Below are 23,428 nucleotides of genomic sequence, written 5' to 3' on the forward strand. Positions count from 1 at the left end.
CCCATCTCATTCATTTACCACCCTGTGCTGTGCTTTTTACTTTGACGTCTACATTTGTGATGTGGTTTATTCATTCTGGAGATCTCATTTTTCCACTATACCTTTGCTCTGATCGATCGCCCGAACAGTGATCCTTTTTTTCAGCTACTCCATACTCTATATTTCACTGTTACTAACAGACATCAGTGCCTATTGCTGATCTGTGCTCTTGTTATTGTTTCCTGTTATATTTGGTTTAATGCTGATATTTTCTGGAACTCCAGTAATTCAAGAGCAAAGAACCACTTATCAGTGACATATTTTTTTGACATGCCTACATGACTGGAGTGGTCTTTATCTTTTTTCTGTAATCACACTTTGAGACTAAACTCAAAGCGGTTGTAATTATGGCATCTACAACAACATGAATGAGGATGCCTTGATTTGATTTTCAGAAGCTTCCTTCCGAGGAAAAAAAAGGTTTTTCATATGTACTCCCTTAACACCATACTGTTAGTATCTCTGTTTCAGCATAGTATTCTAGAAGTAATTATGTAATATTATTGATACTACAAAGGTAAAGTAAGTGGTACATTTTTGTAAAATACTTTTTTATTTTTTTGAACATTATTGAAACTTTCTGTTAAGCTTCATTTTGCACTCTTATTCCCAGGGACGAATTATGTTCCCACACAGTAATAATGATTATTATTTACTTTCAACATCTGTTTCATAAAATACAACAGCAATGTATATCAGAATATATGACTTTCTTTATATGTACTTCGTAAATACTTGATAAGTAAAGGAGACCACTCACTGAAAATCAAAAGATTTGAGCATTGACAGGGGCACACAAAAAAAGACAACTTGCTAGCTTTTGGAATAAATTCTTCTGCAAGCTAGAGTATAAATACACACACAAATGCCACAGTAATGAGAAAGGCTTTGTTCCAAAAGTTAAAAGTTTTCTTTCTTTTCTTGTCTGTCCCTGTTGATGACTCAACGCTTCTGCTTTTCAGTGAGTGGTCTCTTTTACTCCTAAAGTATTTACATTCTACCAGAACTTTCCTACTATATTTATTTGCCCTTCCATTTCTTTGTCTTGTTAGGTACTTCTGCACCGAAGGATATTCCTAAACCAGCCTTTAATTCTCATATTGATAGCAGCTCAGAATCAATAGTAAAGAAGACTATTGCCAAAGAAAGCACTCGGCAAGGAAAGAATGTTGCACCAGCTGTTACAAATTCTAGTGCAGAAATGGACACAGATAGTACACACAGCTCACAAGAGGTGATGATTGTGGAACCAGTAGCAGGGCCGTCGGGATTGACGGAACGCCATGCCGAAGGTGTAGACACAGAACTGCATCTGTTGTTGAAGCAAATACCGGCTATTCCTAGGATTAGTGCTCCAGAGAAATTACCATTAGATTTATCAGATTTCATATCAGACCAACATGGATTTCTCCGCTTATGCCTCGAAGTTGCGTCACAAATTAGCTTACAGGTATGTAAACAACCACAGAATCCCATTAGTTAGTGGTTCATGCTGCTAACACCCAAACCTGCAGCTGTCAGACACTCAGATTGGTACCAAATGTTCTTTGTAGATAAAATATCAACCAAAACACTGATTTAGTTCATGCTATGTGCTGTCGTCCAGTATAAATATGTAAACCGGTAATTAAAAATAACACCAGAACTATGGAGCACATGAATGATGTGTCTGTGAATGACAGCTGTAGATATCTTGTGGGTGAGTTGGTGGAGCATACGATTGTCTATCCAAAAGTCCTGCGTTCAAAGTCCTGTTATGACAATTTGTTTTAACTGTTTACATGTGAAACTGCTATATGGGAGAACATTTTCCTGACATATAAAAGGACTTTTCAAAGTTTGTAGCCATGTTCTTTTGACAGTCTGCTTTCACTTCAGTAGTTGAAAGTGGCAAACATTTGTATAGATAGGTGTGGTGTTCTGTCAGACATGTGCAACAGAACAGACACCACTCAAGATGAAGCAGCTAGTGCATTTGTAGTTTCACAAAATAAACATAAACAATCAAAACAGCAGAATAAAGAAAACATGCGGAAGTATTAATAGAGCCATATAACATGTAATACAGTACAAATTTTGTCGTCATTGGGGTATGAAAGCAGGACCCGTGGTGCAATAATCTAACACTCTACCAACTTCCCCATGGAAGCTCTATGTATTAATTAATTGCGCACAGTTATGCTTTTCCTATGCTCTGTAGTTCTGTTGTTACTGTTAATTAACATTTACGCCCGTTCTGCTGGACGACGGCACATAGTACAAACTAAATCAGAGTTGTGGTTGATACTCCGTCGATATGCAATGTTTGGTGCCTATCTGAGTGTCTGACATCTGGAGGTTTGCGTGTAAGTGCTACAGTGTGGTAATCTTCTATTTGTAATGGAAAAATTATACTCCAGTTTATTTCTAATGATATATTCTTAGTTTAACTTGCATATTTCATGGTCCACCAATTGATTCTGACATTAATTTGCTATCTAGGATACCTGCAGGCTCACGCAGTAGTAGTTACTTTAGAAAATCCAAAACCATTTTGCCCATCATAGATTTTTTAATTCATTGTAACAAGCTGAACATTTATGTCAACATTTATTTTAATTTATTCAATGCCAGTGAACTAATAAAAGTTTTAAAAATGTTCTGTTGTAAAATACGTAACTTATGAATGCTCTTGTAAATAGTTACATACTGGCCTGTATCAACAACATGTGTTGTCATATGTAAAACCAGTTCATTTATGTGACAACAGTAGTTTGTTCCCACAGAGAAGTCAAATATCTTTAAGAACCAGAACATCTATGATCACACATTGCACTGCTCATCATATGATTAATATTGTTATGATGTGGTTGCTAACCATTTAATGAAGAATAATCATCTTGGGATTGAAGCTCTTTTTTCCCATGTTTGCTTTAACAATACATATGTTTTTGGATAGGGTCTGCCTTTAACAAAACACAATTTTGTTTTTTAACCTAAACATGTTTCACTGCAGTAGCAGCATCTTCAGTGGGCTTTTATTTTATGGCTTTTTACCACATGGTGCGGTTTTCCTGATGTATTATGTTTCTACAGTGACTGTTTTGTTTCACAGTTTGTCATCTGCAACAATTAACATGTTTTCTTTTTCCTCATCTTCATCACTGTAAAACACTATATATTGAGCTGTCACTGTCACAGTTTCACTATTTGTTTTTACAGCTGGTAAACAGTTTTGTTATTTGTTGTTGTTTTTTCTTCTTATAACTGTTTGTTTTTACAGCTGCTAAACAGTGAAACAGTGACAGTGACAGCTCAATATATAATGTTTCACAGTGATGAAGGTGGGGAAAAAGAAAATGTGTAAGGGGTTGCAGATGACAAACTGTGAAACAAAACAGTCACTGTAAAAACATAATACATCAGGAAAACCGCCATAAAATAAAACTGCACTGAAGATTCCGCAACAGCAGTGAAACATGTTTGGGTTAAAAAACAAAACTGTGTTTTGCTAAAGGTGGTCCCTATCCAAAAACATATGTTTTTTATGAACAATTTTTGCACCACAATGCATACTTCCTCTTGCACCAATATGCAGACTGTTGTAACAAAATAAGAGGACAGGTACATTTAAAGTTAATTTTTTATTTCATGATATTTTGCAACAAGTTTTCTTGTATACCCAGTGCTTGATTATTATTTTTTTTTTTTTTTAAGAAAAAAAGAGGTTCCAAAATGTCATTTTATCACATTTTAGGTTAGAGATCCCAGTACGGCCTACCAGCGTGTACTGCCACATCAAGCACTGTGTATACTAGCAAAGGGAATTACTTGACATCTGGCCACAACTATATGTTGTATTTGTACATTGTTATTTTTTACTTAAGTATAAACCTTGTATTGTTGTAATATTTATGCTATCTTTCTGTAAGTACCTCCAGCTGTCATGATGTATCAGTCGACAGCTTGTGGGCATAATTGATTGTAGCACCATCAATTAGCCTGAGAATAATTTTTTCAAGAGTACAGTATGAAATAATGTTGTGTGTGGCTGTAGATGCCCATCATTTTATTGTGTGGGACAAGTTGAAACTGTGTGGTGGTCCAAGATTCGAGTCCACATCTCTGTCTTCTGCTGGCAGTGTGTCACCAGTTACAACATCCAAACATGCCTTGCAGACCTACTAAAAGCTTTAACTTGTAGCTGGCTCCTGCCCTCTCCATTATGAGCTATGCAGAGTCTGCTGCAGTGCTGGGAGCCCAGCAGAGACTAACACCTCTGAGAGAGAGGATGTAACTCGGAGTCAGGCTTATTTAGAACCTGAGAGTTGTTTCTGAGAATGAATTATTTTAGTCTACACTACGGGAATGACATTATTGAGCTGAGGAGGAACTAGTATCAATCTGAAACCATGTTTTGGTCTATGTTCAGATGGCAGAATTTGTTGTGCATGACACACAAAAGGCAGTGCAGCAGGTTTGAATTCCAGTCTGGGGATGCTTCAAAACCATGTACATTCAACTGTAAGTGAAAGGCTGTTACTAGAAACACCCTCATTTCTCTCCAATATCCTTTCTTCTAGGAGTACAGGTTCAGCAAGCTATGCAGGAATAAAAAATGGATTATAGAAGTGAGCTACTGTCATAGCAGAAATTGTGATATCAGTCTCCAATGACTGTGCTCTCAAAGAGATGTTAAACTCTGATCTCCATTTTGAAACTGTAAGAGTAGGTTCTGGGTTGTCAGTTGTGCTGGATAGCTTGGTCAGTAAGAGGAAGGCAATGCAAAGTTCCACGTTCAATGCACAATACACTGCACAGTTTCAATCTGTCAGAAAGTTTCAAGATTGTAGTAATTCACCAGTGACCAGTTTCCCTCTTTTAATTAAGGCTTTCTGAGAATATGTTCCAGTTTAATTTTTGGTTGACATTCTTAGTGGAGAAATAAGACTGCGGGATTCTGGACCATCAGGTGTCAGGGACTCTCACTCTTTACCTTCCTTTGTATAGTTTTCTTTTTTCCTACCAGCTTTCCCTTACTCATTTTCATCTGTTTCCATTTTAGTTTCTGTTGAAAGTTACTTCTCTCATTTCAGTTTTTTCACCATTACTACAGAGGTCTTGAAACTGTACAAAACTTGATAGGGCCTTTAGAAAGATTTCTTATCCCACCATTTTTGTTTTCCTGATATTCATTGAATTCCAATATTTTTGGGGCGACATAAGCTACGTATTTGAATGCTAAATTTTTATGTTGATTCTGCATATGAAGAAATTTCATTTCAGTGTAGTATCATTATGATTACTTAAGATGAACAGTTCCTTTGTATCTGCTATTTATTATTCCAGATTTTTTTGGCTATCACAAAACCATCTCTTAAATTTATAAATGTAGAAAAGTTATCTGTACAATAAATACTAAATATACTTTTTAGACCCAGTGTAATTTTTCTTTTGTTGCTGATTGTGACAACTGTTTTGTTTTTAGTTCTTGTCGTAATGTGCCACTTTCATTTCTTCCTTCTTTTAAATATATCTTTTTGCTTGTGATTTTGTAGATCTAAACAGTGTGGTAGATAGATGGTACCTTTTGAGTATTGTAGCCAAATTGATGATTCCTTATTGTGTATGACATATGGCAGCTAAAACCAAGTGTGTGAAAGACTGAGAAAGAAAATTAAAAACCAGGGCATTTATCCACCCTGTACTCACCCAGTCATCTGAAAATTGATAGACTCCTACAGAAACACAGCATTCATTACTATTCACTCACATCAGCATTAGCGCATGTAATGTGGGATTGACCAACATAAGTCAAGAAGAGATATAATGACAGAATGTGATAGCTCAATATCAGTATTTTCTTGCAGATTCCAAGTTTCTAGGACAATACAGTTCAAGAGTACATTGAAATAATGCTGTCAGTAAACCTTATAATAAAGGGTGGAGACTTCATTTTAAGCAAGTCTTGGATCCCTATTATTTGTGTCATATTCAAAGCCTTTTAGGAGGAGATAAAGGTAGACGATTAGAATTTTATTGTTGTAATTGCATATTGTCAAGAAATTTCATTAATACTCTTTACTGATGAAGCCACTCTCACTCTTGACTGTGTCACTAACACTATGAACTCACATAGGTGCTCCAACAAAAAAAAACCAAATACCTTTGTGGAGGAACATGCTCAAGAACACTTCTCTATAAATGTGTGTTGTACGAGAGGCAATCAGTTTACTGGGCCTGTTGTGAATGCCAGATTGTCTTACAGCTCCCCATTACCTAGAATTTCTTGAAAAGAAACTTCCAGCATTATTGGAAGAGGTTCATTTGGCTACAAGAATGGGTACTTTCTTCCAGCATGATGATGCCCTGCACATTCTAACTATCAGATGATATGTCATCTATACTTAACATTTCCCAGAGGATGAATTGACAGAAATCGTCACATTTATTGACAGCTGGGGTAAGCAGACCTTATCGTTTTAGATTTTTATATGTGGGGTGGTTGTAAGGTGGAATCTACAAAGAAAAGATAGACACTACAGGCAAATTGATTGTTGTGATTATGTGTACTGCTGACCACATAGAAGAACACCAAGATGGCCTCAGGCAAGATACATGTGGTATTATCAAGAGAATTTGAAAGTACATGGAAATTTATGAAGATCAGCTTTGAATTCAGTCATTTGCTGTTGTGTAAAGTGTCACTCTAGCTTGTATAGGTTTATGTATGTATGTAATGTAGGTGATATATTGAAAAAACACTTAATGATACACTGAAGTAATGAAAGTTTAGGTTACTAAGGCTGTGTAATTGTAATGTCCTATGGCTACTACTTCCACACTGATTAAATTTAATCTCGTAACTATGTGAAATTGTTGTCTGTAATTATCCAAAGTTCAAACCAATGTAGCAAGGCCTAATGATTTTGTGTTATACCATCAACGTTTCGCAGAATACTTGCATCAATTGTTACGTCTTTCCCAAAACTGTGAGATATAATGCACTGAAATAAAATTGTGACCTGCCAATAATAGTGAAACTGCAATTATGTAAATTTGTTGATCTCATAATGCAGAAGCAGCAGCCAATGATCTCCGGTCGCCAGTGGATTAACTGTTCATAAATAGGAACTTATACAGAATCCTCGAATACTGATTCGGTGCTATTCAGTTCTCGTTTGGTTATATAATGGGTAGCCATAAAGCAAATTAAGCTTACCCATTACAGGTATTTTAGAGCCCATAACTGTAAATTGAATGTAAATATATAAAACTGCAACAAGTCAGTTTTTTTGAATAGTTATTTATTATTGCATGAACTGGTTGTTGAACCTTTATAGGTTCATCTGAAGATGGATCGGAAAAGGTTCAAAAACTGCTTCATGGAATAATAAATAACTATTCAAAAAAGTGCCTTGTTGCAGTTTTATGTATTTACAGTAAAGCATATTTCTCTTAATTGCAGGAAAACTGTTCCTGAATTTCCTTGCCATTGCTTGTAAATTCACCAGCAAACTTCACAGACCAAATGGCTGAAATTCCTTTATAAATTCACAGTAGTATGTCTTGTAACAGAGTCCCTGTTGATCGCTAATTGTTTACGTGAGCAATCTGCTCGCCGTGGAGCAACTGTGTGTCATGGGGTAAACACATTTCTCCTGCAGGCAAAATGTGGTAACGTGCGGTATTTTAAAAATTTTCACCTTAACAATTGACATGTCACTGAACTGTCAGCTGAACGGCTCTGCTTTAATACTACACCAAACTATAAAATATCGCAACTGGCACAGGCTCTTGTTGAGATATTATATGCTTAACACTCCCTCCTGTTTGTGTTAAAGTCTTACAGCTGTATCTCTGTAACCAATAAAAGGTGGATGCATGTTATATGGAATGTTTTATTCAGATTGGTGTATACTATCACCTCTTAAAATATTTACTGTTCCTCCTAAAACGTGTGTGGGTGGGGGGGGGGGGGGGGTTGGATGGGTGGGTGGACTGTACTGACCTGCAGGTGAGTACTGACTAGTCTGTCTGCTCTTGATGTAATTATTATACCTTATGATGAAAATTTTCTTTTTATAAATATCCATTTGGTCATAAGGATCTCTCGTTACCTTGTTGCATTCATAATTAACTGATTAACTGGAAGTACACCATCTCTCCATTTTTATTGTGATAGTTTCATTATAGTTGATTAAAACTTTTTTTCTGTTATCCCTTTTTTAATCAGAAACTGCCATTGAAAAGTCTGACCTTTATTCCAGTAGTTTTTATCTAAATTTGCTGTGGACTGAGTTACTATCTGTGCTCTCAATGAATCTTAAACGTAAATCTTCCTTCTTAACTATAGAATAAGATTTTAATAAAATATGTGTTTACATGTGAGGAATTCCAGCCTTATCATTTATTGTTCTGTTTTATAATTAATGAAGGTTATATTTTCTGTTTCATTTTACTAAACATGTATTTTCTGTTTACAGAGGAGAACTCATAGCTATGTTGGCGTTCTCACCTGCATGATCAGGATGCTGCGAGCAGTTGCCCTCAAGAGTTCCTTCACAAAGAGAGGGTTGGTTGCAAATTATCTTATGTTGATGTTAAATGTGATTATGTAGTTTTTATATGAACTTCTTATCAGTCTTACCATGAATGTTACATACTTACTGATACATCACATACGCTGTTTCTTCACAGAAATCCTGATTCAGAACTCTTCATTATTACTGTTAACAAATAAGTAATTCTGTACATATCAAGAAGCAAATAATTATCAGCAATAATTGAAAAGTGCTTCTCTTGAATTCCTTGTAATGAGGGCTAACAAATCTTTCCTGATTGCAAAAGTGTAAAGCTGACTGACCCATTTCATTCATCTACCAACGACATTATGATAATCCTAGGAAAAAAATGTACATGTGAATTCACGAAGAAAAGGTGCTGTAAAACTTTTCTCCGGGAACAAATTATTCTTAATCAATACATGCTTTTCGCATGAGGATAGGAGTACACAAATATGTTGTTGTTACCGTGCAATATTAAATATTCCTAGCTCATGGTGATGTAGGCATGATGAGCATGTCTGCACTAATCACAAACATCAGTTGGTGTACCTTTCCATTTGCAAAGGTCGCATTTTGTAACATGTTTGTTTGTGTCCAGTTTCTGTGCATCTCAAAACATAACATATAAACTCCATCACAAATAATGTGACTTGTCATTTGTATCATGCCTTTCAGTTGCATATGTAGTCAGGCTGTGATTACTACATTGAATTTTGACAAATAATGTGTGGTCTCCAGATGGTGTAATGTTATTAACAGATCGAGAGTGTCTTTTTGAGGTCAATAACTGCCTTGTCAGTAAACTAAGCAATTGAGGAAGGGTTAAACTATCAGAGTACATGACATTACTGCCCATAAATTGCACTATGTTGTATCTGTAGTAGAAGGGTGCTAATTCTGGCTGAGGGGGAGTTAGACAGGTTGAAAGTTAAGCATTCGTTATGTGAAAATAATAACCAGTGGAATGATAGATCTGTAAAGAAAGAAAGAGTTGGGAAGACCCTCAAGGGATAGGTTCAGTTCTTTATTCAGAAAGTGTTTTCTTCTTCCACCAACAACAACCGCTTTCCTTGCAGTATGTGAGAGTTGTCTCTTAAGCTTACCTTTTGAGTGTAGGTGAATGTAACGAATGTGTGTCTAGTGAGAGGTGTAATGTTTGTGATGTATGATGATCAAAGAAGGTAGAGGACAAAACCCAGCAGATCCCATATAACCTGTTCCTCTCAAATAGCACATAGGGGTTCACCTAGCTTAATATCGCCATCCAACAAACGAATCACCATCAACACAGTTGCAAGCCCTCACTCCAAGAGACACTACAGAGAGGTTTTTTAAATTTAATTCAGGACATTGATGCCCAGTCTAATGATCAGGAGCCTTATGCTACCCCCTCCGCTGTCCTCCCCTTGCTAGCCAAACAGTGACAATGAAAATTTCTTCTACCACCATGATTCAAACTTACCACTCAAAAGTCGAGTGCCACTGGAGGTATCCATCAGCTATCTAGCCTACAATGATGCGTTATAGACGTACAATTTGCATGGTACTGATGAATCATGCAGTTTCTTTTGAGCCCTCAACATAACTTTGCACGATTGAAACCATTTTGTTGTTCTTTGTGTCAATATTGCAATGGTCTGCTACACTGAAGTTTTCATTTTTCTAGACAATTCTCTTGATCTAGAAATATTAGTGTCTTAGACTATAGCAAGAATCCAAATAAATGCAAGTTTTTAACATTCTGTATTTTTTGTTTAGTTCCATTGTATTGATCGAGAATGCTATTCCAATTAGCATTTTGGAGCATTGAAGAGTGAAAGGGAGACACATGGTTTAAAACACCATCAGCTATCACCTTTTACATTAAACATATTGTGGGTATTTGCAAAGGAAACCCTACATACAGAAACCTGTAGATTCATTATATCATGTTGTTGTTAATATTAAGTTTCATTAGCGGTCCAGATATTTTACAGTAATGTTTCCATTTCGACAGCAGTGAGAATATTTTAACGTGGTCATTAGCTTATGTTTTAACGTATGTGAATAGCAATGCATTGTCTTTGTATTGAGGGAAGGGAGAGGTAAAACCCAGTGCTGGATGTGAAGACTGCTCCTCTTGAGTAACACAGAGGGGATCACCATGATATCCCCCCCCCTGGGGGCTCGACACTCTTTGGCAGGTTCATGCTTGGCTACCATGGGGCCCCAGCCTTTGCGGCATTTTTTTCCCTTCCGTGCTGCATGTCTATCCTCTTGCTATTCTTTTTCCCCTCCCTTGGGGAACATGTCTGGGGTATTATTGGGAATGTTCTGCACTCTGTAACTGATGTGTGAACAGTCTCACCAATGTTTTTCGCTCCCTTTTCCTTTCTTTGTTAACCTTCTCCTCTCATTCCTCCGCTTTGACATTTGAGGATCCTCTTTTTTTCTTCTTCCTCCGTGCGTGCTCCCGAAGGCCAGCCCACGCGTCGGACGCATAACAGGTGACTGATTAATACATAATTTCCAGCCCCGAGTCATCAGGTAGGGTTCACACATACCCCCTGGTACAGGCCAGGTCCAGGGAGGGGTGATTGCCTGAGCTGTAATCTTCCCAATTTGTCGATTGGTCCCTCTGTCAGGTATTCGGGAGGTGTGACCTGAGGTGTGAACAATCACCTAAGGCGGGTGAACCCCCTTGTGAAGGGGGCCCCCAGTTGGAAGGAGCGCGCCATCGAACACGGTGGCAATCGTGGGAGATTTCCTCGCGATGAATCAATCGTCTTCCCACTCAACATCTACAAAACATAAACACAATGGGGCTAATGATTCAGAGACCCTTCCCGCTGCACCACGGTTCCTCACGGCCTCACATACTGAAGACAATCAGTCCTGCGCCACAGTAAATCCGTTCATTATTCAGAAAAGTGTGGATATAATTGCTGGCCCTGTGAAATCCTGCTCTCATTTACGGAATGGCTGTTTGCTTTTGGAGACCACTTCTGATTCTCAAGCACAACAACTGCCTCACTTCTCCACAGTTACCCTGTTCATGTCGAGTCCCATAAAACTTTGAATTCTTCCTGTGGTGTAATTTACACCAGCCTACTCAACAGTCTAACAGAGGCCGAAATACAATCTTACCTCTCTGATCAGGGTGTCATTGCCATCCATTGTGTAATGAAAAAGGTAGATTGCTCCTTAGTGCCCACCTGCACTCTCTTTCTCACCTTTGATAGAGTGGTGCTTCCGTCCAAGTTCAAAGCAAGCTATGAACTTATTACCATCTTGCCATACATTCCAACCCCAATGCGCTGCTACCAGTGTCATCATTTCAACCACACTAGAACGTCTTGTTGACACCCAGCCAAATGTGTCACCTGTGGTAGGGATGCGCACAAGGGCAATCGTCCACCTCCTCCTCCCTGCTGTATCAACTGCAATGGCGGCAATGCTGCCTCCTCTCGGTATTGTCCAGTGTATCTTGATGAGCAAACTGTTCAAGAGATCCAGGTAAAGGAAAAGGTGCCTTACTCAGTCGCTTGCAAGTTAGTGGCTAGTCGCAAACCCTGCGTTCTCCTGTCTGGTGCCTATAGTTCTGTTTTTCTTACCCCTCGCTCCATAAAGGACATGGCCATGCAGACATGTGACCTCCAATTCAGCTCTGAGGTTGTGAAATTGCCCAGTTTCAAGGTAGCATTGCCATCCTGCCACCCAGCTGCGCTACAATCCATCAAACTCTCGCCTCCAGGGGCGAAGCCACCAGCTACACAACCAGTAGACCGACAGAAGTAGTACTCCCGTGAAGACTTCCTCCATCCCTCCAGCCGAACAACACCCGAGTCTTCATCTAACCGGAAAGGCTCGAAGAAGTCCATGAAAGGCAAATGGTCTTCTGCTTCGCCACCTCAAAGATCCTCTTCGGTGATGTCGCCACATGATACTTTAGCCCGGCCAGCTCCAGTGTCGCCAATGCGCACCAACAAACGTTTTTTGGCATTGGACTCTACAGATTGCCCGCACAAGCAAGTTGATGCTTCTGTGGACCCCATGGAGCAGGATCCTCCTGCTTCTGTGCCCTGTAGTAGCACTTCTTCCCCAGCTGTCACTCGGCAACTGCAGAGGTGACACCCCTACGTCTTTTCCTCATCATGACTCTCCCCCAATGGAACATTCGCAGCCTTCAGTCCCACAAAGAGGATTTACATCTGCTTTTAGTGTCGCAGTGTCCCCTTGTCCTCTGACTTCAGGAAACAAATTTGCGCACTCATGACCGTTTTGAGCATTCACATTTCTTACAGATTCGTTTTTACCTTCCCCCTGAAGTCGGTATTCCATCTCATGGGGGCGTCATGCTGCTCATACAGGATAACATTCATAGTTGGCCCATCTCCCTGACTTCAAGCTGTTGCAGTTCACCTTTTCCTTCCCTGCCTGACTTTTCCCTCTGTACCATATATGCCCTTCCATCATTCACTGTCACCAGGACAGACTTCCTTCAACTTCCTGGGCAGCTACCTCCCCCATTTTTGCTACTCAGTGACTTTAATGCACGTCATCCCCTTTGGGGTTCTCCCAGGATCTGTCAGAGAGGTGCCCTCTGGGCTGACCTTCTTAACCAACTTTACCACTTCTGCCTTACACTGGAGCACCCACTTTCCTTTCTGACTCCTCACAAACCTATTCTCATTTGGACCTCTTTGTGTGCACTGCCCAGCTAGCCCCTTGTCTTGAGTGGTCCATTCTTTCTGACACCTACTCGAGCGACCATTCACTGTGTGCTATCCATTTGCTGATTCCTACCACCTCCACGTGCACACCTGAATGGCAACTTGCTAAGGCTGACTGGCAGCTTTACTCCTCCCTGGTGACCTTCGAAGAACAAGATTTCCCCAGTTGTGATGACCAGGTGGAATATCTCACAAACATTATACTTACTGCTGCAGAACGTTCCATCCCCCACAGTTCGTAGTGTCCCAGTCCCTTGGTGGACTGAGGCATGCCGTGATGCAATTCGCACATGGAGACATGCTCTCCGCGTCTTTAACTGCTGCCCTACACTGGCAAACTGCATTCGTTATAAACAGATGCCTGCAAAGTGCCATCGCGTTCTTCGAGATAACAAAAGAGCCAGCTGGGTTTCATTCACTAGTTCTTTTAACAGTTTCACACCTTCCTCTGTCGTGTGGGCCAACGTCCGATGGCTCTCTGGAACCAAGATCCGTTCCCCAATTTCCGGCTTGACAGTCGCTGACAATGTTGTTGTGGACCCTGTTGGTATCTCCAACACCTTGGGTTGCCATTTTGTGTAAGTTTCGACCTCTTCGCAGTATCACCCTGCCGTCATCCATCGGAAACGAGCGGCGGAGGCTCGGGCGATACCCTTCTCTTCTCGGAATCATGAGTGCTACAATGCTGCCTTGACTATGAGGGAACTAGATCATGCTCTCAGTTCATCCTGATCCTCCACCCCAGGGCCAGATGCCATCCACATTCAGATGTTGCAGCACCTTTCTCATGTGGGCAAGCACTTTCTGCTTAACACGTACAAACGCATCTGGGCTGAGGGCACATTTCCTAGACGCTGGCATGAAGCCACCGTCATACCCATACCTAAGCCCAGTAAGGACGAAACCTTCCTTCTAGCTTCCGCCCTATCTCTCTTACTAGCTGCGTTTGCAAGGTGATGGAACGTACGATTCATGCTCGGCTGGTGTGGTGGCTCGATTCTTGCCATTTACTAACAAATGCACAGTGTGGATTTGAAGCGTGGCGTTCTGCAGTCTACAATCTCCTTACTTTGTCCACTCATATCATGAATGGCTTCCTGCGGAAATCCCAGACTGTGGCAGTGTTTTTCGATTTGGAGAAGGCATACAACACCTGCTGGAGAACTGGTATCCTCTGTACTTTTTACTCGTGGGGTTTCCGTGGGCGCCTGCCCTGTTTTCTCCGGGCGTTTTCACAAGACTGAGTTTTCAAGGTATGTGTGGCTTCTGCCTTGTCGGACACTTTCATCCAGGGAAATGGTGTGCCTCAGGGTTCCATCCTGAGTGTTGTCCTCTTTGCTATCGCCATTAACCCTATAATGGCCTGTCTCCCATCGGGCATCTCTGGCTCCCTTTTTGTCGACAATTTTGACATCTATTGCAGTTCTCCATGTATCTTCTGCACTGTCTTGATCATCTTTACTCCTGGAGCATCAACAGTGGCTTTCGCATTTCCACTGACAAAAACGTCTGTTTGAATTTCTGGTGGTGCAAATGGTTTCTCCCACCATCTCTACAGCTTGGGCCTGTTGCTCTTCCTTTCATTGAAACTACGAAATTTCTGGGGCTTCTGCGAAGGGTAAAAAGAACGAAGTAAGAGGAGTTGGTAAAACTACTCAATTTGTTCTTATTCATGGACCTACTTTATTTTGTGGTGCGAGGTTAAATTTTTCTTTAATGAAAGTTTCTTCCTCTTCCAGTTTGGGTAACGGATGGATAACTGTAGCTTTCATTGCTTGTAACAATGCAGGAAGAGCTGGTTTGGAATCCTTTGAAACTCGCGAAATCTTAGCTTACTGTACTATTCCTGTTTCTGAGATTATTATTGCTAGTGAGGGTTCCTACCTTTTACCGCACGGGAGTTTGTCTTTGTCTTGTCGTAGACGTTGTAAGATAAATTCTGATTGTAGCATTCACTTATGGGTGAAGGCTAGTGGTCCTTCTTCTTTGGAAGATTGTCACATTGTGGGTGATTGCACTTTGTATAATCATTGAAGGAAGTTGTGAATGTGTCTTACCTTGCAGCCCGCTGTACACAGTCCCTCAGTCCCCTACGTGTCCTCAATGGTACTTCCTGTGGTGCCGATTGAACAACCGTCCTCTGTTTGTACCAGTCTCTTGTCCATTCTAAACTCAGCTATGGGTGCTTTGTTTATGTGCCTGCACGCCCATCCCTCTTATGCTGACTCAACACTATCCACCATTGTGACATCCAGTTTGGCCACGAGCGCCTTTTACACCAGCCTGATTGAGTGTCTGTATGCTGAAGCTGCTGAACTACCACTGTCCTACCGCTGTGACATTCTCCTCAGCACGTATGCATGCCATTTTTCTGCCATGCATGGCCACCCATCCTATGCCTCCTTCTTTGATGATTTGTTTGATTGTCAGTATGGGGCTCGTCCTTCTTCTCTGTTACCTCCCGGAATCCACTTTCGGTACTTGATACAGCAGTTTAACTTCGCACTACCTGCAGCTTTCCCGATGGGTGTGAACCCTTCGCCACCTTGGCTTCGTGAAACGGCCCATGTTAACCTTGGCCTTCATTCACTTCCTAAGAACACGACTCTATCTTCGGTCTATCACCTACAGTTTCACAACCTTCGTATGGATCTTCGCAATTCTACCTTTGTATAGACTGATTGCTCTCAGACTGACTGTGGGGTCACCGGTCACCGTGCCTTTGTCATTGGCACCCGTGTCTTTAGATATCAGCTTCCAGCACATTCCTCAGTATTTACAGCCAAGCTTTTTACCTTGTATTAGGCCACAGAGTACATCTGACAACACAGCCTTTTTAATTGTGTCCTCTGCTCAGACTCATTCAGTGCCCTTCACAGTCCCTGTGCGCTGTACACTGCCCATCCCTTAGGTGGAGCGGGTCCAGGAAAACTGTCAACTGCTCACTCGTGGTGGAGCCACTGTGATGTTTCTGTGAGTTCCTGGTCATGTCGGTCTGCCAGGAAACGAGACTGCTGACGCTGCTCCCAAAGCTGCAGTCCTCGTACCTCAGCCCACAAGTACCTATATTTCCTCCAGTGATCTCTGTGTTGCCGTCTGTCAAGAGGTGGTGTCCGTTTGGCATCGCCAATGGTCCTCCCTTCACGGGAATAAGCTCCGGCTTATTAAGCCTCTCCCAGCAGTTTGGACGACCTCCTCTCGGCCCTCCCACTGGGAGTGGTGTCTTTTGTAGCCCTTCTTCCATGTGCCTGTTTTCAGCTGTCTTCTATATGTCAGTTGGGATTGATGTAAAGTCGTTTTTTAACTCCTCTCTGTCTTCTACGGTTTTGACTTGGAGGCATATGACTCCAGTTGTTTTTGTGCCCTAAAACAAAACAAAAATAATTATTACCATCTCCATATAATATTCTCTACTTTATTAGTTAGTATAATTTACGCAGTTTCATCCACTGTTATTCTAATGGCATTATGACATAATAGAAGAATGTACAATCATCCTTATATTATAGGCTGTTGGTATTCAATAGCCTTCTAAATTTATTATGTTTGAATCACTGAAAAACAGAACTTCAGATAAATGAGTAAACAGAAATGTGATGATTCTGTAATAAGGTAACTTTGAGCTGTTTCTAGAAAGGGATCATTTTATGCAGCTCTAAATACGAGAAAATTTTTTGTAAATACTTAAGTCAGGCCGAGTATATATATCCTTTGCCATTTGAAAAGCATGCCAGGCTTACCGGTTGCTAAAATGAACACACAAAGAAATTCCAGAGAAGTTCAGTTTGTGATTATTTTTAAGCACATAAACATTGCCATACATGGATTATGTTACAACAGTATACCATAAATGGGTTGTAGTGTGAACACTGATATTTTATAGTAGTAAATGGAATAGCTATATGGACATTTTAAGTGTGTGTGTTTGCAGATATAGGGTATTTTTGTTAAATTATTGTATATAATAACAATCAAATACGAGGAAATGTTGTGTCCTAGTGAGTGTCTCCATCTTTTGCAGTTTTCACCTCCACATTTGTAGCAACAATGAATGTTTTTGAGAAGTTGCCCAGTGAACAGATGGGAGAGGAGATGACATGGTAGACACAGCTTTGAGTGGGAAAGGCAGACAGGGAAAGAATGGGGTGGGTAAGCATTGACAGGCAGGACATACGGCTCTCAACCATGGTAAAAATTACAAAAGTGATGAGTGGAATGAGGTAAGGTGATTATCCCCAATGTCATTATAAGATATAAATTGGGTAGAAATTGGCAGTAGAGTGGAAGGGAGGGGGCAGGCTGAAGATGTTGTCTAGCAGCAGTTTAGGGATTGAGGGAACCAAGGGTGTGCATGACAGACTGATCCCACCTGCACAGTTCAGAAGAACCAGTACTGGAGAGGAGGATCAAAATAGCATGGATGCTGTTAAAGCCATTGGTTTGGTGGTGTGCGAGATCTGGGTAGTTGAGAATTTACTTACAAGGGAACCTCCCCATCGCACCTCCCTCAGATTTAGTTATAAGTTGGCACAGTGGCTAGGCCTTGAAAAACTGAACACAGATCAATCGAGAAAACAGGAAGAAGTGTGGAACTATGAAAAAAATAAGCAAAATATACAAACTGAGTAGTCCATGTGCAAGATAGGCAACATCAAGGATAGTGTTCGCTCAGGAGCGCCGTGGTTAGCGTGGTCAGCTGCGGAATGAGAGGTCCTTGGTTCAAGTCTTCCCTCGAGTGGAAAGTTTAATTTTTTTATTTTCAGACAATTATCAAAGTTCAGGCACTCTCACATAATCAACTTCGCTCTCCAAAATTCCAGGATATGTTCAGATTTGCTTGGACATATGCAGGATTTGATGGTCTACACACGGAAAAATTTGAAAACGTTAAAAACAAATGTTTTGACAGAGCACAGGGAAAACTGTGCGACTGTGAAACTGTTGCATTCATTTGTTGCCGTTTATGTGACAAACTCTTATGTTTTCATCACTTTTTTGGGAGTGATTATCACATCCACAAGAAAACCTAAATCAGGCAAGATAGAAGAATCTTTTTACCCATTCGCCAAGTGTACAAGTTAGGTGGGTCGACAACATATTCCTGTCATGTGACGCACATGCCGTCACCAGTTTCATATAGAATATATCAGGCGTGTTTTCCTGTGGAGGAATCGGTTGACCTATGACCTTGCGATCAAATGTTTTCGGTTCCCATTGGTGAGGCACGTCCTTTCATCTACTAATCACACGGTGCGGTTGCAAAACATAGACACTAAGCTTATTACAGTGAACAGAGACATCAATGAATGAACGGACAGATCATAACTTTGCGAAAATAAAGAAAGTAAACTTTTCACTCGAGGGAAGACTTGAACCAAGGACCTCTTGTTCCGCAGCTGCTCACGCTAACTACGGGACCACGGCGCTCCTGAGCTCACACTATCCTTGATGTTGCCTGTCTTGGGCATGGACTACTCAGTTTGTCAATTTTGCTTATTTTTTTCATAGTTTCACACAACTTCTTCCTGTTTTCTCGATTGATTTGTGTTCAGTTTTTCAAGGTGTGCCAACTTATAACTAAATCTGAGGGGGGTGCGATGGGGAGGTTCCCTTGTTAACAACGGATAGGGACCTACAGCCATAATAGCCCTTGACTTTGCTTCCAGAACTTTATTGCCTCTTCCCAAACCTGCTTCACCTTGGCCTTTTCAGCTCAGCGTGCTACCTTCCTGGATGTGATGACCATCTTTCTGATGGCTCTATAAAAACCTCTGTCCATATAAAATGCCTCAACCACAAACTACTTCCGTTTTGATAACTGTTGTCTGTTCCATATAAAAATGTCCCTCCTCTACCACCTTTCCACCTGTGAGGTGCCGTGTCTACAGTGAGGAGTAGTAGTTCTCCAGACATTCAGATATCCTTGGAAAAGCAAAAATTTCCTGGCCAGGTGGTCCGGAACAACTTTCCTGTGGCATAACTAATACCTTCTCCACAGACGTAGTAATATTTTTTGAATGTCCTAGAACACAGAGTCTTATATGCTACATTTTGAATGACAATCTTTCAGATCATATTATTTGCATATGATTAGTAACATCTTGCTTAGGTGCCATGTAAATTTAGTGTTTGCTGAGACTTTTCAATCCTGTATCCATTAGACTTAAGACTGCTGTGGCTTCTCGGTAGTGTGGAAACAAACTGCCCTGGCAGACACAAAATGCACCTAAGTCTCAAAGTATGTGTACACCGTTCCTTAGACAGAACTGAACAATATTGGAACTGTGGTCACTGAGTGTAACTTTTTGTAAAAGTGCAAGTATATCAGATTCTGCCATGGGAGCAGAAATCATTCCAGTACCTGATTCAACTGTATCTGTTACTATGGTTGTTGCAGTTACTATTGTCAGAGCATCAAAAATTCTATATTGATGTCGCGACATTAAGCCTCAGGAGTCCTGTTGCCAATTTCTGTTGTATTTTGTGACAGGAATATTAATTGCAGTTTGTAGGTTCATAATTTTGATTTACATTACTGCAGGAAAAATGCTGTATTTAAGTGGTCGTGGCAGTGTCCAGAAACACTGGCTATTATATAAGAGTGTGATCTGGTAGGTCTGGTGAAAATGTAAGAAAAAATGTTTCATAAGTAACTCACCTTACTTTCCAACATAGTCTCCTTTGTAGGATATATGCTTGGTCCAGCATTCCTACAGCTTTTTCATCCCATTGGGGAAATAGATTCTGTCAAACCCTGCAAAATATTCATTGACTGCAACTATTGCTTCCTCATTTGATGAAAATTTCTTCCCTGCAAGTCAAAATTTCAGTTATGGAACAGGAGGAAGTCATGTGGGGCTCACTCTGGTGAATAGCATGGATGAGGAATGAGTTTGAAGCCCAATTCGTGAACTTTTGCTATTGTTATTGCTGATGTGTGGGATGGTGCCTTATCCTGGTGAAAGAGCACTTTTTTGCACACCAACCTTGGTCTCCTTTCAGGCAACACAAGTTTCAAATGATCCAGCAATGAAGCATAACAGGGTCCAGTTATGGTTCTGCCTCTTTCCAAATAATGTTTGAAGATTTTACCTTGAGAATCCCAAAAACAGTGGTCATCACCTACTCAGCTGGCAAAATGTGTCTTTGCCTTCTTTGGTGCACTTTCACCAGCCATTGTCCATTGTTTTGATTGCAGTTTTGACTCTGGTAAGTAATCATGGATCCAAGTGTCATCAGTGGTCACCAGTTGGCATAAAATGTCTTGTGGACTGTCATTAAGTGTTGCCTGACATTGTGTTGAAAAGTTGTGCCAGATGCACTCTTTGTTGACTGTGAGCAATCACAGCACCCGTCTCACACACATCTACTTCCTTGCCAAGTCTCGGTGCAGAATATTTTGCACTCACTCAGTTGGCATGCCTACAGTCTCAGCAATCTCATGGATTTTTATCAGCGGTCTTGTGTTACCAATTCATGGATTTTTTCAACGGTTTGCTATGTGGTGACCTCAATTTGGACAGTCAGTGCACGCTTCATCTTCGGCGCTTGTCCGACCATGTTTAAATTCATTAATCCAAAAATAAATGTTAACTGAATCTTCCATCATTTCTTGGTAGAACAACATTATAATAAATGAAAAGCACCAGTTTGCTTTTGTTCTACAGTATTACTTTTATTTTGTTAACCGGTTCTTGGCTTACAAGGCCATCTTCAGACATTTACTGAGTATTGTCATCAAAGAAGTTACAATGTTCGTAAGCAACATTGGAAGAAAAGTTACGTATCTAGATTGAAGCAAAGACGTGCAGTTAGGAACATCTTTGACAGTGTGGTGGTAATGCATTGATAAAGTAAAAAATTGGACTGTAAATAAATAAAAATGAAGGAGACAGGAAAAAACTTTGACACAAAATAGGAACAGCATGCCTACATAACAGTTTTTATTAATAAACAAAAATAATAAAATAAAATAAGTCCTTGACAAGGGTACTTCAGGAGGTATGAAACATGGAGAGTGATACACAAACCATTTAAAACAGTAATCAATTATCAATGTAAGTACAGAATACATAAGGAACTTAAGCAATATCAGTAAGATAAATAGAAATGCAGGAAAATGGACGAGTTTGAGGGAACACACAGTAAATGCAATCTTTGAGAGTGTGGCGGTACTGCACTTTTAAAAGGTTAAAAGGCTGAACAGTACACAAATACAAAAGGAGCAAACAGGAAAACATCAACATTATATTCAAAATTGTGGCTGTGTAACAGTTTGCATTAAATAAATGAATCATGTAAAATATAAACAATATTTGGCTTGTGTCTGTATATGTGTGGATGGATATGTGTGTGTGTGTGTGTGTGTGTGTGTGTGTGTGTGTGTGTGTGTGTGTGTGTGTGTGTGTGTGCGAGTGTATACCCGTCCTTTTTTCCCCCTAAGGTAAGTCTTTCCGCTCCCGGGATTGGAATGACTCCTTACCCTCTCCCTTAAAACCCACATCCTTTCGTCTTTCCCTCTCCTTCCTTCTTTCCTGATGAGGCAACAGTTTGTTGCGAAAGCTTGAATTTTGTGTGTATGTTTGTGTTTGTTTGTGTGTCTGTCGACCTGCCAGCACTTTCATTTGGTAAGTCGCATCATCTTTGTTTTTAGATATATTTTTCCTACGTGGAATGTTTCCCTCTATTATAACCATAAACAATATTTGATGAGACAACTACAAGAGGTATTAAACATGGACAGTAATACAGGTAACAGTTAAAAGAAAGCCTTAACAATTTAAACTACAGTCTATATGGAATACATAGACAACTGCAATAAAATAAAAGAACTTAATGAATACAGGAAAATGGGATTATGTAGGAAGAGACAGTGTGTGAAGTAATGAACAACAGAGATGATTATATGAAGTTTAGGAGAGGGGAAGTGTTGAACTGTGTCTGGTCATTTAGTATTAGATCTGAACTGAGGGCTAGATGTTTATTAATTTCCAGGCCTTCCAGCAGGTTGAGTTTATGGCCTTTGTTTGCTAAGTGAAGTACATGGGACTCTGGCTGGTAATTGTGATCCTCTCTCATTACATGCTCAGCAAATGCGGAGTCAGAATTCTGCAACCTCCAGCTGCGTTCATGTTCAGCCAGCTTAGTTGCTATGTCTCTGCCTTACTGACCAATGTAAAATTTGTCACTATCAGAACAGGTAATTGTGTATACCCCACTGTTAGCTAATAACTGGATCTTATCTTTGCTATTGAAAATACACTGGGCTGTCGTGTTCTAAACATAGTAGCAAAGCCTATACTTGTAGGGGCTTTTAGTGCTTTGGCTACAATCTGTGATACTTCTCCTAGATATGGTAGTGTACACCATTTCTTGCAGATAGTGGATGGGAAGCAAATGGGGCATAGAGGAGGGGTATAATTTTCCGTTTTTGTTTCCTATGCAAGGTGTGGTCATTAAGAACTGAACTGTAGCCATTGGCTGTGGCCATAAATTTTATTGTGTCTAACTTTGCTTTGAAATCATATCTGCACTTGGGTATAGATGTCAGAAAATGTACCATTGAGTGGAAATGTGGATGTTTATGAGCTATGGGGTGTTGTGATCAAGAAGGTATTACTGTTTCTATAGTTGTAGTTTTTCTATAAATTTTGAAATAATGTGTGTGTGTACTGATGTCAGTGATGAGATCTAAGAAATTTACGAATTTGTTGCCAATCTCCATTGTGAACTGAATATTTTTATGTTGACTGTTTTGGTTTTTCAAAAAATTTCTTGAGTTGTCTTGTAGTACCAGTCCACATACTCAGGTACAGAAAGCTGGCTTAAGCCAGAGATAAATTCTGCCGAAATTTTTACAAAGGTACAGATGGTGTTTAGAAAGGATAGAGTGCATGCAACCGGTGGTGGAGTGTTCGTCGCTGTTAGTAGTAGTTTATCCTGTAGTGAAGTAGAAGTGGATAGTTCCTGTGAATTATTGTGGGTGGAGGTTACACTAAACAACCGAACTAGGTTAATAATTGGCTCCTTTTACCGACCTCCCGACTCAGCAGCATTAGTGGCAGAACAACTGAGAGAAAATTTGGAATACATTTCACATAAATTTTCTCAGCATGTTACAGTCTTAGGTGG

The 23,428-nt window shown here is 40.2% G+C and overlaps 1 protein-coding gene across 2 annotated transcripts in view; it reads left to right on the top strand.

Annotated features, from left to right (window-relative positions):
* Nucleotides 1-23,428, top strand: part of LOC124797948 — a 144,217-nt gene that overhangs the window by 80,799 nt on the left and 39,990 nt on the right. For both annotated transcript variants that reach the window (XM_047261093.1, XM_047261092.1), the window contains exons 12-13: nucleotides 1,092-1,489; nucleotides 8,505-8,593. In XM_047261093.1, coding sequence (XP_047117049.1) covers nucleotides 1,092-1,489; nucleotides 8,505-8,593 — 487 coding nt within the window. The remainder of the gene's footprint in view (nucleotides 1-1,091; nucleotides 1,490-8,504; nucleotides 8,594-23,428) is intronic.

This window comes from Schistocerca piceifrons, chromosome 5 (assembly GCF_021461385.2).
Source record: "Schistocerca piceifrons isolate TAMUIC-IGC-003096 chromosome 5, iqSchPice1.1, whole genome shotgun sequence".
Lineage (NCBI taxonomy): Eukaryota > Metazoa > Arthropoda > Insecta > Orthoptera > Acrididae > Schistocerca > Schistocerca piceifrons.